Consider the following 15170-nt stretch of genomic DNA (forward strand, 5'->3'; position numbering starts at 1 on the left):
TTACATCAAATTATATGTGTAATACGCAAAATTTAAGCTTTCGCTCTCAGATATAACCAATATATAACCATTTAGTAACCAACATATAACTATTTTGTAACTAATATATAACCATTTTATAACCAAAACTCAAATTTTTTTCTATGAGTAGTTTCTATTACATCGTTTTTCCTTCGCCTGTTAACTTATGAAAAGAGATGTTACCTTATTTTGCATTTTAAGTGACGATATGTATTTTATAATATCTCCAACGTTTCCTGCTGGTAATAACTATTTTCAAATATGATCCCCTTGCGTTCGAAAGTTGCAAAAACAAAAGAATTGGTGTGACCAAATCGCACCAAAATATATTACGCACATAGTTGGCATTAATTGCTTTACCATCGACTCGATAAATATGTATGTATATACTATACAATTATTTGTGCTGGGTAAATGCACGCACACAGCTATTCACCAAGCCAGCAAAAAGTTTCATTCACACACACATACATTAACGCATGCTTACATATTTTATTTGCACGATAATAACCACCTGTTGCTGTTTGTTCTATTTGTTGTTTTTGCTGTATTGCAATGAGGCAAAGGTCAGGCGATGCGTGAAAAACACACACACAATACACACATACAAGCACACTTTCACACATACAAAGTGAATTTGTATTTTGTTGAGCTCGTAGTGCCGGTTACTACTACAACAAACACAATGACAATAATAATCGCGGCTGCTGGAGGACATCGGGTGCATAAATATAGAGCACAACAAAGGAAAATATGTTTGTATTTCCGTTTTCGTAGTATTTCTTCACCTTTTGCCGGAAGTTATGAATGAAATGCAACGACCTGGCACGGCGCAGGCGCATGGAGAGCGCGCGAATCCTGCCACTGTCGGTTATTATTTCGTTTTTGTGGAGCTTTTACGATATTTCCAGCGAGATGGCACGAAAGTGCAGCAAACATTTGCGATTTTGGTTAAAAAGCGAAAGTTGCTGGCGGAGTTTCGACAGTTACCTTTGTTAAGGCGATTGGCGCGCATCGAATATCGGAAAGAAATCCTGCGAATTGAGACGGGCGCGGATAGAACAAAGCGGTTTAGTTGTTTACGAGATAGTTGTGAATTTGTGAATAAAAAAACTGAAATCGAATCAATATTTTGAGGTACATAAATTAAAATAAATAAATTAAAAAAATTAAAACCAAATTATTTATTTAAAAAAAAACTTAATTTTATAGCAATACATTAAATTAAATATTTAAAAAATAGAAAAAAATAATTAAAACATTTATTTTATTTGTGAGTGATAAATTAAAATAAAAATTTTAAAAATTAAAAAAAAAATTAAATTTTATAGTGATACATTGATTTAAATATTTAAAAAATATAAACAAATAAATTAAAAAATATAAAAAAATTTTAATTTATTTAAGAAAAATTTATTTTCTGGGGATACATTAAATTAAAAATTTATAAAATAAAAAAATGAATTGAAAAAATTTTAATATGATTCATAAATTTAAATATTTAAAAAATAGAAAAAAATAATTTAAATTTTGTTTTAACTATTTAGTGATAAATTAATTTAAAAATTTAAAAAATATAAAAAAAAAAAAATTAAAAAAAACAATAAAAAATTTTAATTTTATAAATACATTAAGTTAAATATTTAAGAAATAGAAAAAAATTAATTAAAACATTTTGTTTTATTTAGTGATAAATTAATTTAAAAATTTAAAAAATTAAAAAAAAATTTAATTTTATAGTGATACATTGATTTAAATACCTATTTAAAAAATATAAAAAATAACATAAAAAATAAAAAAAAAATATAAAAAATTTTAATTTATTTAAGAAAAATTTATTTTATGGTGAAACATTAAATTAAAAATTAATAAAATAGAAAAAAATAATTAAAAAATTTTAATATGATACATTAAATTAAAAATTTATAGAACAGAAAAAATTTATTTAAATTTTTTTTAATTATTTGGTGATAAGTTAATTTAAAAAATTATAAAATAGAAAAAATTAATTAATTAAAAAAATTAATTCATAGTGATACATTAAATTAAATATTAAAAAAAACGCAGAAGTTGAACAATGTTGATTTGCGAAAAAAATCTGTTTTAAAATAACTTTCCAAAGAAAATATATAAACTTGTTTTTCAGTCACTGAATTGAAATTTCTAACGGAAATAGTATAAAAATATATTTTTTCAACAAAAGTGGTAAATAAATGCATTCTAATGTTGAAAAAAAAAAATTGTAAATGAAAATAACTTAACTTTTACACAAGACTCGAAACTTTTAACGGTCAAAGTTACAACAAAAGTTCAGAAAAAGCTTTTCAAAACAAAAAAAAAAATACATTAAAAATATAAACAAAAAATCTGCCAACCCTAAAAAAATATTTTTCTTCTTTACTGGCGTGGAGTAGAATAGAAAAAGAAATGGTTTCTAACCTAAAAAGTCATAATAACAGCTATAGTAAATAAAATACATTATTTTTGCATTGAACTGACGATTTTATTTAGATTGACAATGATTCGCTTTGGTACAAACGGTCTATTGTGGTCTAAAGCTTTTAAGGTAATTTCATAATTACACTCTCATAGCAATCCTCGTGTTATTGGCAAAAAACTGAGATAGTGGATTTTTACAAGCTTCTCTCGAGGTGAATAGTTTACCTACGAATTTATTCGCCATAGACAGAAACCGATATTAATCCTTTGGTTGACCTCTTGCTTTACTCCGAACCCTCCAAAAATGCTCCCAGAGAAGCCGGATAGTCATTATCTTCTCCTATTGGCGAAAGCTGGCCGCATCTGAGCTTGCTTTTTTCAGACGGTACAATTGTTAATTTAAAAAGACTTTGATCGTAAAATGCAGGTAATAATTGAATTTACACCGGCTTACCGCGATTCTACTAAACCGTAAGCGATTAATTTCCACTTCAAAAATGCTTCGATTTTGTGATTCAGCAACAATTCGCAGTTAAATACGGTTCTTGTGGCTTTTTGCGTGAACCATGTATCGAGCTTCATTTTGTATCCAGCATTATTTATATAGTTCTAAACGATTGTTTTGTGCAACGTTACTTCCTGAAAAATCCAAAACAGTGCTCATAGACGGTCGGACTCCACGATTTCAAGTATTTTATCGATATTTTCGACTACTGACTTTCCACAGCGTGATGCATCTTTAACATCAAAACTACTGGAACGGAATCGATGAAACCGAAATTGCGTCTACTACATTTTTAGCTTTTGCCTAACAGTCACTCAAAGAAAAACTATAAAAATTTTTTGAGTTCTCTATCTCTGACGCGTGCGCAAAGAATACTGAGTCAAAAACAAAAAATTGTCTGAAATGTTATGTTAGTACGAAATCTTAACTTATTTGTTATCAACCTCACAAGGGAAAATCAGGCTACTTGTCATCTTCTACATTGGCTATTGTAAGATCAAGAAGCACTTATATAACATTTGTAAGCTTCTTGTGCGAATTGCTGGTTCTTCGACTTGGAGTCTAAAACTCCAGAACACTTGCTACTTGACTGCACAGCAGTCTGTAGTCGCAGGATAAAGAACTTTGGATCGATGTTTCCAAATAGAGATCACTTCGCCTCAATAGCCTAGCAGTTTATTGGAGTTTTAAACTGGCAGGGGCTAGGTGAGTCGTTGTGACTTAGGACAGGGCACAACAGACCTTAGGTAAAAAAACTCTAAAAATTTCTGCAGGGCTTAAAAATTTACGAAACCAAAACTAAACGCAGAACTGTTAAAGTAGGACAATTTAAGAGGTTACATTTTTTCATATAAAACATTAAATAGTTTATTCAAACTTTCTATTATACCAAAATTACATATTTTACAAAGAGTTAGTGAAATTTTGAAAGGAAAATAATCAAAACTCGGCCATTGCAAGGTTTTTTCCGGCAGACCCTCGGAATAAAGCAGCGTCAGCGTTGACAGCAGAACTTCTTAGAGGATCATAAAAAGTAAAAGAAATACGTGTTCTAATTAAGTCCATAAACTAGTTATTGGACAAAGGAAAAACAAAGAAGAAGGCAAAGCAAATACAAAAAAGAAGACAGAGAAAAAGTGAGAGTTGTAATTTCGGGCGACGTTTTTACAAAAAGCTGAAAGATTTTGTGAAAATTTCTCGACGTTTTTGTTTTTTCAAATAGTTTTAATTAAACAAGAAAAATTTTTCGTTCAAAAAAATTTTGACTGCAGCGCCACCTAGCGTTTGAACACTAATAAATTTTCAGATTTTGAAATGTGTTATAATTTTGCTCTAGTGAGAAAAAGAGAATAATGTCGATTTGGTGATTCTTTGTCAGCTGTAAATCCGAGCTCCCTTATGAAAGCCCTACTATATTGGACAGATTCTTAGCAGGATTTTGAACACGTGCTTAAATCTCATATAATATATATAACAATAACTTTTCTCCTAGTAAGTTTGGAGAATAATGCTGATTTGGCGATGCTTTGACAGATATAAAAGCTCCCGGTTATATTGACTCAACTATCTTGGACTGATTGTTAGCAGGATTTCGAACTCGTTATCTCATTAAAAATTATGCACAAAAAAACATTAGTTTGAGGTTGCTGAAACGTCACTCGAAAATAGCTATGAAATCACTCCTAACCAGAGTAATATAGGATATTCTCTAGTATTTCAAGCTTCATATATTTTTTTCCTTAAACTATTTATTTTTGCCGTGGCTGTAGTTAAAGTTATTGTCATTAAATACCGAAATTGAAAGTTTTCCGAGTCAGTTTATTACAACAAAAGGAGTTTACATTGAATCAAACCTCATCCAATCTACATCAACGCTTATCCTCTTTTTGTTGCTTTATTAAGCTTGCCCGTTGTTTTGCAAATCGTATCGTAAATTTTCTCCTCCCAATTAGCAACCATAAAAGTATCTAATTGGTTTTCTCCAGGAATAACAGTGAGTTCCTAAAATGAAACACAGCAAGGAACAGACTTTTGGTTGTGCTTTATTTTTGGAATCCGCTGTACTTTTGCAACACCAAAGGTACCTTTCTTAGTAAGTACACAACAGAATTACATTGAGGAATGCATAGGAAACTCATAAATTATGTGAAAAGTCAAGAAAATATTGTGGTACTTTGTAACACTTTGAGGTTAGGTTTTGTATGCTTGCTGTTGTATTTTCTTCATTAACCTTCAAAAGACACGCGTGTGACTTTCGTAGATGTGGGATAATCACTACTTTGAGCTTACTGAAAAAGCAGCGAAGATGAAGGATTTAATGCCGTTATAGAGATCCTTTTTGAGGCAAAAGACCACAACAATAAAAACACGTTAACTTCGGTTGCACCGAAAGTCACTTAAGACACTTCTCAAATAAAAAAGTTTCTATACAAGTTCAAACGGTTTGTATGGCAGCTATATGGCAGTAAGTGATGAAAATAATTTTATGGGATATTTTTGAAAACATCGCCTCATTTCCCGTAAAAGAATTTGATTCCGGCCATTGAGTTTGTATGATAGCTATATGCTACAATGGTCCGATATCGGTGGTGTTGATAGATGAACAGTCTCTTGGGCGTATGAAAAATTTCCTTATTCACGTATGTATATATAGACAGACAGACAGGCTCGTCACTTCGTTCATTTGTATTTACTATTGTGGGCAAAAAACAGTAAGACTTTTTAATTTAAATTTCGCGCGAAACCCCATTCATCGTAATATTTTTTTCTAAGTTGGTATGGCTGTCAGTTACATCTGTGCCAATTGTCGCATAAAAATAATCTTTAGTATTTAGAATACGCTTGTCTTTTTGAGATACATACATTCAGCGATTTTTACGATGAGTAAAATTATTCAACAAACAAGTTCCATTAAATTTTCTGTGCAGAGTCAAATTTCTAGCGTCGAAACGTTCAACATGTTGGAAGAGGCATTCACTGAAAATTGTTTGTCACGAGCAAGTGCTTTTGATTGGTACAAATTATTGAAAGAGAGTCGAGAACGCGTTGACGACGAACCACGTTCAGGACGGCCATCAACATCAACTGATGATCAACATGTCAATAAAATAAAGGAATTAATGCTTGAGAATCGACGATTAACAGTCAGAGGTTTTACTGTCAATATCAGAAAGATCAGTGAAAACAATTTTGAAAGATCATTTGTGCCTAAGAAAAGTGAAAGCACGATTGATTCTAAAATTACTAAATATTTTCGAAAAATAGCGTCATAATAACGTAGGTAAAACACTGCTTTCCGATTACCAGGATGTCATGAAACGTATTATGGTGTCGAAAACAGACGCTCATCGACCGCATATCGAATATCAAGTGTAGAAGGATTACAATGAGGGGGACGACATAGAGTTTGAAGAATAAATAAGGAGTTATAAAATTACGAACAAAGTCTTACTATTTTTTACTCACATGCAGTAGTACTTATATACTATAGGAACTCCGACGTTTCCTTTTAGGTGTCACAAACTTCGTGGCAAACTCAAAATTCCTCTTTTAGTGTATAATAATGGTTTCGAAGGTTTGAAAAATCACTGAAATCAGCATATCGCTTTCGATAGCTCTTATTATATATTTATTCCGCTTTATGCAATTTTTTTTCTTTTGACGTACTTTTAGCATTTCACAAGAAAGCTTCAGTCATTAAGCTAAATGGCGCTTAACCTGATTTGAAAATAATTCCTTCTAATATATTCAAACCTTACAATATTTTTATAAAAATATATAAAATTAATTCAGCTAAACGAAAACCACTAACAAATTGCCAGCCAAAAATTGTCTCAGATTTCATTATTAATAGTGCGAACGTGAAATTGAAGGCACTTTAAAGATTAGCAGTGTCTAAACTAACAACACTGAAAGTTATACAACATTCTAAGCGCACGCACTTGTGCATATGTATGCGTTTAGTCGGCATACTTTGAAATTTGTTTGGGAAATTCGTGTAACTCAAATTGGACGTGTTCATTTCATGGTCTTCAGAGTTTCAAAGTTTGCTATAAAATATTAATGGCGGTACTTTAAGACTGTGAAAACTTCCATAAATTAAACATGAGTCTTGACACGTTATAATTACATTTCAAATATGAAAGTACAGTGACGAGCGCAACATTAACATACCTGTCAGTGGTATGGACTGTTAGTGGAGGATAATGGGGAAATAATTAACTTTCAATTTGCATGTGTTTGGTTAAAAATTATTGTGGCCGTAAATTGTCAATGATGTGATTTTAAACCTGTAACATAAGTACTGTGAATTAAACCGCTATCACACATGATTTTTCGTAAATAGATTCTCGCTTTATTTAAAACACGATTCGTAAAGCACCTTAATTGAGGCAATTAGCATTTTATTCTTTTACGTGTTAGTCGCAGCTGGATTTAATAACACAAACTGACATTAACTTTCAACCATAAAAGGTAATTTACCCTCCTAAAGTCAAAGACTTCAAAACCTCGTTGCAAGATCATTTATGCTAATAAATTTTTTTAAGTTTTTTGATTATTTTGCAAAACTTAATTCAAAATATTGCAATCGAACCAATCAAAAGTCTATGGCACAGCATACATTTTTTAGCAAAAATTCTTTTTTTTTTTTATTCAACATAGTTCCCTTCAAGGGTGATACACTGATTATGGTGGAGGGCCCTCTAACTTTTCGATAACATTTTTGTAGTACGATTTGAACTTTGCCTCAAAATAGGCCTCAGTTTCGGCGACCACCTCTTCATTCGACGAAAATATTATCTTCCCATCGAGCATTCTTTTGATATCTGAGAACAAGAAATAGTCGCTGGGAGCCAGATCTGGAGAATGCGATGGATGTGGAAGCAACTCGAAGCCCAATTCATGGATTTTTGCCATTATTTTCACTGACTTATGAGAAGGTGCATTGGCTTAGTGAAATAGCACTTTCTTTTTCTTCAAATACGGCCATTTTTCCGCGATTTCGTCCTTCAAACGGTCCAATAAGTCTATGTAATAGTCGCTGTTGACGGTCCTGGCTTTGTGCAGGTAGTGAGTAAGAATTATTCCATCCCAAAACACAAACCTCATAACCTTGCCTGCCGACTGTTGAGTTTTCCCACGCTTTGGAGCGGGTTCAGGTTGTGCAATCCACTAGGATTATTATTTATTCTTTTCGATAAAAAATAAATAGGAGACTTTTACTCATTCGAACCAGCTTGAGATATGAAGCTGCTTTCTTTGAATAAAGTATTTTATGTATCATACATGCACAAACTTAAACTACAACCCTAGCTTATGTAAGGCCAGAAGTAAATATATGTATGTATTAAAGTTTTCCTAATTCATTAGAAATTTATTTGTGGTTATAGCAACCGTCATTAAAGGTATGAAGAGAATGATACAAAAATAGGTAATTATTGTTGACAGGGATTGCCAAAGTGGTCTCGAGTTTAAGGCAGACATAGGACATTACATATTACAGAAATATATACAAGTATATATGTACATATTATATATGTATGTATGTATGTACCAATATGTGCTCATACACAAACGTAAAGACACCATATATTGTAGTGTACTGAAGCAACAGAAGCAAAAGCAGCTCAAATAGGATCAGCTGTGATGATATAATGAATTATAAAGGATTGACAGCCAAGCGTGAAATTCACAAACGAAAATTAAGCCAAAATCATTATGTGTGAGAATAGATCTCTAATGGACTTAAGTGTTTAAAAGTTCTTATGTAACTTGAGCAGAAAGAAAGATAGAGAAAGTTACAAGCAAAAAAGAGAAAATAAATATGTATTTTTAAGGGAATTTAGCACAGCATAGAATAATATAAGAAAGCATATGTAGCTGAGTATAACATAATATCACATGGCATGGAAAACATAGAATAACATGATGTAGCATAGCATAACATACCATGAGATAATAAATCATAGTTTAGTCTAACATAATATAGTCATCATTGCATAACATAATACAACATAGCATAGCGTGGCATAACACGATATAACATAAGAAACGTAGCAGAGATTAAGATAACAAAGCATTGCATGGCATAAGATAATATATGTACATAGCATAGCGTGACATAATATACCCATCATAGCATAACATAATATAATAACACATAGTAGAGCATAACATAACAGCGCATGGCATGGAAATCATAGAATAACATAATATAATAGCATAATATAACATAGCATAGCATACGATAATATATCATAGTACAGCGTGATATAATATACGTAGCTATCATAGCATAACTTAACATAACATAGCATAGCGTGAAATAACATGGGTAACATAACATAACGCAACATAGCATAGTATGACATAGCATAGCCAATGCAAAATAACATAATAATAATGCAGAACATAACATAGAATAGCTTATCATATCATAGTATAGCGTAACATAATATTGCCATCATAGCATAACATAACATGATATAACATAGCAGAAAATAACTTAACATAACATAGCCAATGCGAAATAACATAACATAACATCGTATAACAACGCATAACATAACATAACATAGTATGACATAACCTATTTAACAAAATGTCACAATTTCTAGTGATTGCTAAGTAGTGTGAGAAAAAATCTGACAAAAAACGAAAAAAGAATTAAGAACAAAAACAACAACAACAAAGACACAAAAATTAAAACGAAAGAAAAGTAAAAGCAAGGATAATAGGAAAAGTGTGCATTAACGGTACACAGAATTCTAAAGGCGACAAACTGCCGTCTGTGCTTCTTTGTAAGTGTTTGTGTGTGAAATCAAAGCAAGCAAAAGTGAATGAATTAAGCAAAGTCAACGCATAAGCCCTTGAGCTGCGACGTTAATAAGCGCTTGCCAATAGCCAGTGGAATTTGCTGCACTTAAAGCGCTCAGCAATAACAAAAAAAAAAAAAATAACAAAAACAATAAAAAAAAAAACAAGAACAAAAACAAAAACAAAAGGCTGAACAATAGAAAAAAGGACGATTGTTAAAGTACGCGTAACACAAAAGATTACATTGAAACTTTGAAGAACAATTTACAGTTAAGAGCCGCGCATCAGACGGCGGCTTCAAAAGACGACAAAGAAATTAGCAAAAATAATTAGCTTTTCTCTTGCATTATGTAAGAAAAATACAAACATACATGCATGCATGGGACTCCACATAGAGGTGCGCATAAATTAGTACAACAACAACTCCATAAAGGATTTGCAAATCCGGCGCAGCAAACTTCTCTGTGCACTTGACACTGCTAATTCTCTCTTCAAATTCACGAATTAGAAACCCACAATGTCACGTGCTGCCGCATTAAGACCGAACGGTGCACACGCGCGACAATGTCTACATGAGCCCGACAAAGCAGCAATCACGCCGAACCTAATTATACTGCAGAATAACGAACGAAGCTAAGACGATATGCCGCCTATTGACACACGTGCGGGGTGGCCGGTGCCGACGACGGCCAGCTTTGAAACAACACCCACAGCCACACTCACAGCCACACCAGCGCCGTGGACGTATGTATTTCACAATGACCAACAGCTGCTGCGACAACAGCAACAACAACAGCTACAGGTGGACACAAGCAGCCTCGCGGAGCAGCTGCTTAATGACACGCTCTTGTTGCTGGACAACAGCGACGACATCAATGCGACGAATTTCACTTTCGATCAGCATAACAACAACAACAACAACAGCAGCAATAGCACACTGTACGATTTGGAGGAGAACAGTGGGATACTGTACTTCATGGCGCAACTCACCATTACGATGCACTATTATTATGTGCCGGTTTTGGTATTTGCCGGCACTATCGGCAACATACTGTCGGTCTTTGTGTTCTCCATGACGAAATTGCGCAAACTGTCGTCGAGCATCTATTTGGCGGCGTTGGCCATAAGCGATACGTGTTTCTTGTGGGGCCTCTTCGTACAGTGGATGAATTTCATTGATGTCGATGTGTATAATCGTGATTTCTTCTGTCAGTTCTTTACGTTCTTGAGCAATTGGGCTTGCTTTTGTTCCGCCTGGTTTGTAGTGGCGTTCACCGTTGAACGTTTCATCGCTGTTGCGTTCCCTCTAAAGCGACAGACAATGTGTACAGTTCATCGCGCCAAGTACGTCATCGGCGCGCTATCAGCATTGGGCATATTTCATTGTGTGCCGTTTTACTTTTCGTCGGGTCCCATTTACTCGCAGAAATTGAAGGCGTTCTTATGTGATGTGCATTCGGAAATGAAGGTAAGTCATTTTCGTCGTTAGTTGTTAAGAATGATTGTAGCTAGTGAAAGAGGTGGAGAAAGCACTTATGAATGTAAAATGCTTGGAAAATGCTGCAGCCGAATGCAATTAATTAATTCTCAAGTTCACGTTTTAGAAAACGGTAATCTGTGCTTTGACATCACAGTTCTTCTTCTTTACTAGCGTAGACAGCGCTTACGCGGTTATAGCCGGAATCACAGTTACACTTCCTTTGTTAAATTTACTTTTAATGCATTAAGTATCAGAAGTATTTTCATTTGAGTTCTTCTTCTTATTGATTGGTGTAGGCATCGTTTACGCGTTTATAGCCGAGTTTGCAACTGCGCTCCAAAAGATCTTCCTTTTTGCAGTTTGGCGCCAATTGGAGGTTCCATGCGTAAGTCCTTTCATACCTGGTCTTTCCAACGGAGTGGAGGTCTTCCTTTTCCTCTACTTAACCCGGCGAGTACTGCGTCAAGTAGGAAGAGTTTTCATCCATTCGGACGACATGACCTAACCAGCGTAGTCGCTGTCTACTTAATTCGCTGAACTATGTCAATGTCGTCGTATATCTCATACAGCTATTCGTCCCATCGACTGCGATATTCAAAAAAATGCCAAAGCGCAAAGGACCATAAATCTTCCAAAGAACCGAAAACTCGACTGATCGTATGTTGCCATCGTCCATGCCTTTGCAGCATATAGCAGGACGGGGATGATGAGTGGCTTGTAGAATTTGGTCTTTGTTCGTCGGGAAAGGAGTTTACTTCTCAGTTGCCTACTCAGTGTGAAATAGCACCTGTTGGCAAGAGTTATTATACGTTTGGTTTCGAGGCTGACGTTATTGTTGGTACTAATGCTGGTTCCAAGGTAGACGAAATTATCTACGACTTCGAAGTTGACTGTCAATAGCAACGTGGGAGCTAAGTCACGAGTGCGACGACTGTTTGTTTGGTGACAAGGGATATTTCGTCTTGTCGTCGATCACTACCAGACTCATTTGCTTCGCTTCTTTGTCCTGAACTAATGACGCGGCCAATGATATCGATGTAATCGGCGTACGCTAGCTGTTGTACACTATTGTAGAAGATTGTTCCTTCTCTATTCAGATCTGCAGCTCGAATTTGTTTTCTCTAGGGCAGATTGAAGAAGTCAAACGATAGGGAGTCGCCTTTTCTGAAACATCGTTTGGTATAGAACAGCTCGGAGAGGTTCTTCCCGATCCTGACGGAGCTTTTGGTCTCAACGTTTACACAGCCATATTACTTTTTCCGGGGATACCAAATTCAGACATAGCGGCATAAAGGCAGCTTCTTTCCTTGTTGTCAAAAGCAGCTTTGAAACCGACGAGAAGGTGGTGTGTGTCGATGTGGAACAATTATTGCCTCTTGTAGAGTTGTGAAATCCAGAAATTATTCTGCAATCGTTCGCCACAATTGATGCATTATACTCGGCAATAATACTTATTAATGATTTCACTACATTCTTCTATGCTATGGAAGTTTTTTTTAAGCTTCCAAACAGCATTTCTACAATGCAAAATAATTTTTTAAAATTTGAGGTCTTCAATTTATATAACATCAAATTCCCTTGCTCTTGAGTGTAACCGACTGCTTTTAAACACAAAGATTCTGACTATAGCCGTTGGCTCAGGCCTCAATAAAGATATCGTCTCAAAAGCTAGCACAAACTCTGCTCCTATCATATGGCAATTGTGATCTAAACCTTTTGATGTGGGTTTATATTCCTTCCAATAATCACCATAAACCTTATATGAGTATCTATGCTAACTAAGCGGTTAACAATATATGGTATATAACGATTATTTAGTTAATATATGGATATCTTAATTAAAGTAAGTGAGCACACTTTAAATATTTTGACACCAAATGTACGATACCGGGCTTTAAAGTTCCTAAATCCCCAATAAAACAATTACTTCCTACATGGCAGGCTTTTACAATAGCATTATGAGTTTTTAAGTTGGGAAATCGTTCAAATCGTTCAAATATTCTGATAACCCTTCGATTGTCTCTACATGGCAAATATCGGTCAAAATATTATACAATAACGGTCAATACGTTATATCATTTGATGAAATACGTTTGACATGTTTGCTTGGCAACACTGCAGTTTAGTGCAAAAACATATACCATCAGTGTACAGCCTCTGCATTCTTATTAGAAATACTTCCAATGCTCGAGTCGAGTTTATACCGTAGAAATCGGTTAGTGATGGACGTATATCCATAAAATTAAGCCAGTAAAATTTCGCACACATTTTACTCTTAACAGTTGTTTAACTCTCAGTTCAATTGAACTTGTATAATGAAATTTATATTTTGGTAATTTATTCCAATAAAATTCAACTCTCAGCAACTTCAATTCACTTGATCTCTCTTAATTAGTGTTTATTTAAATGAATTATATGAATTTCACTAAAAACACTCAACTGCTAGCAAAATAAATTAAACTAGAACTTATTTCTGAGAATGCCAGCTGGAATCAAATAGTGAAAAGCAAACGTTGCCTACATTTCGGCGCAATATCAAAAACAAATCCAAATGTATGTGCTATTAAAGTCAAACACCTAAAACTGAAACAACTAAAGCATGTATATTTCTATGATACTAAGGCAGAGAGCTCGATAAAGTGTTAGAAGAAATGTATAAATAAAATTTTCCGAAAGCTTACTGAGTAATTAAAATTCGTAAAAATTCTTCATACGAAATATGGATTGCAAATTCCTAGCTAGCTAGCTTTACTGTTTAAAAAGTACTAAAGATCATTATTTCTTATTAAAAATGAAGGAATATATATGTTTTACAGCTAAAAAATTAATTTTTGAGTAATCAAAGGAAAACGCTTTGCTTCTGATGAGTCACAATAACAACAGCATTCAAACTAGTAACTGCTTAGATGCCGTCATGTGTCATATTTATACACTGAACAGCGTATATTATTATCGAGATTTTCATCAAGTTTGTGGCACAACCAGGAAGATGGGTTGGAGACTCTAAAAATAACATCTATAAATGATCAGCGCGACGAGCCGAGTCGATTTGATCCTGCTCTTCTGTTTGTAAACGCGAATTAGTATCGCAGTTTTTGAGATATCGCTTTGAAATGCAACAGGCGTTATTTTCTCCTTAAGGTACTGTTCATTTGTTGGAACTGCCGATATCGCACCGCTTTAGCATATATGTGGCTGTCATACAAACTGAACAATCAAAATCAAGTCCTTGTATGAAAAGTTTCCTTATTTGACAAGTTATCTTCACGAAATTTGAGATGGATTATTGGGCAAGGCAACACTACAATCTCCGAAGAAATCTTTCAGGTCGGGCCACTATAGCCTATAGCTGTCATACAAACTGAACAATCAAAATCAAGTCCTTGTATGAAAAGCTCCTTCATTTGACAAGATATCTTGAAGAAATTCGGAACAGAGTATTATACAAGACAATGCTGCAACCTCCGAAGAGTTGGTTCAAATCGGACCAATATGGCAAACAGCTGTCATACAAACTAGCCCTTCAAAATCAAGATACAAATCTTTTATATCCTTTTATGCTATAAAAACTGCAACTGTGAAGTGTATTATTATAATTTCAGTGCAGCCGAAGTTAACATTTTTATTGTCCTGACAAAAATGTCGTAAAATTTCAAGCAGCAGTCTGGCAATGTCAAAGGAATTTGCATTTTTCCTTTTTAATAAGCCTTCAGTAGAGAGCTTAAGATAATAGCGGCTTCTCTGCTTTTCATGTACGCCCTTTAACTATATTTATACATATATACCACACTTGTAACGTCAACTATGCTGGCAGTACATACAAGCCGCTTAAGCCGATTTCGAACGGCTGACAGATTCTCTTATGCGATGTCACGGAAATACTTTTGCGTAAGGTGTTCTTGTACTTAC

At 34.1% G+C, this 15170-nt stretch overlaps 2 protein-coding genes across 10 annotated transcripts in view; one reads left to right on the forward strand and one right to left on the reverse strand.

Moving 5' to 3' along the window:
- LOC126761061 (protein furry) overlaps positions 1-15170 on the reverse strand; it is a 143820-nt gene that overhangs the window by 28995 nt on the left and 99655 nt on the right. The window lies entirely within an intron of this gene.
- The window catches only part of LOC126761083 (G-protein coupled receptor daf-37), a 55980-nt gene continuing 51506 nt past the window's right edge, over positions 10697-15170 (forward strand). The window contains exon 1 of the mRNA XM_050477011.1: positions 10697-11249. Coding sequence (XP_050332968.1) covers positions 10758-11249 — 492 coding nt within the window. The 5' untranslated portion in view covers positions 10697-10757. The remainder of the gene's footprint in view (positions 11250-15170) is intronic.

The sequence above is a fragment of the Bactrocera neohumeralis genome, chromosome 6, assembly GCF_024586455.1.
Source record: "Bactrocera neohumeralis isolate Rockhampton chromosome 6, APGP_CSIRO_Bneo_wtdbg2-racon-allhic-juicebox.fasta_v2, whole genome shotgun sequence".
NCBI classification, from domain to species: domain Eukaryota; kingdom Metazoa; phylum Arthropoda; class Insecta; order Diptera; family Tephritidae; genus Bactrocera; species Bactrocera neohumeralis.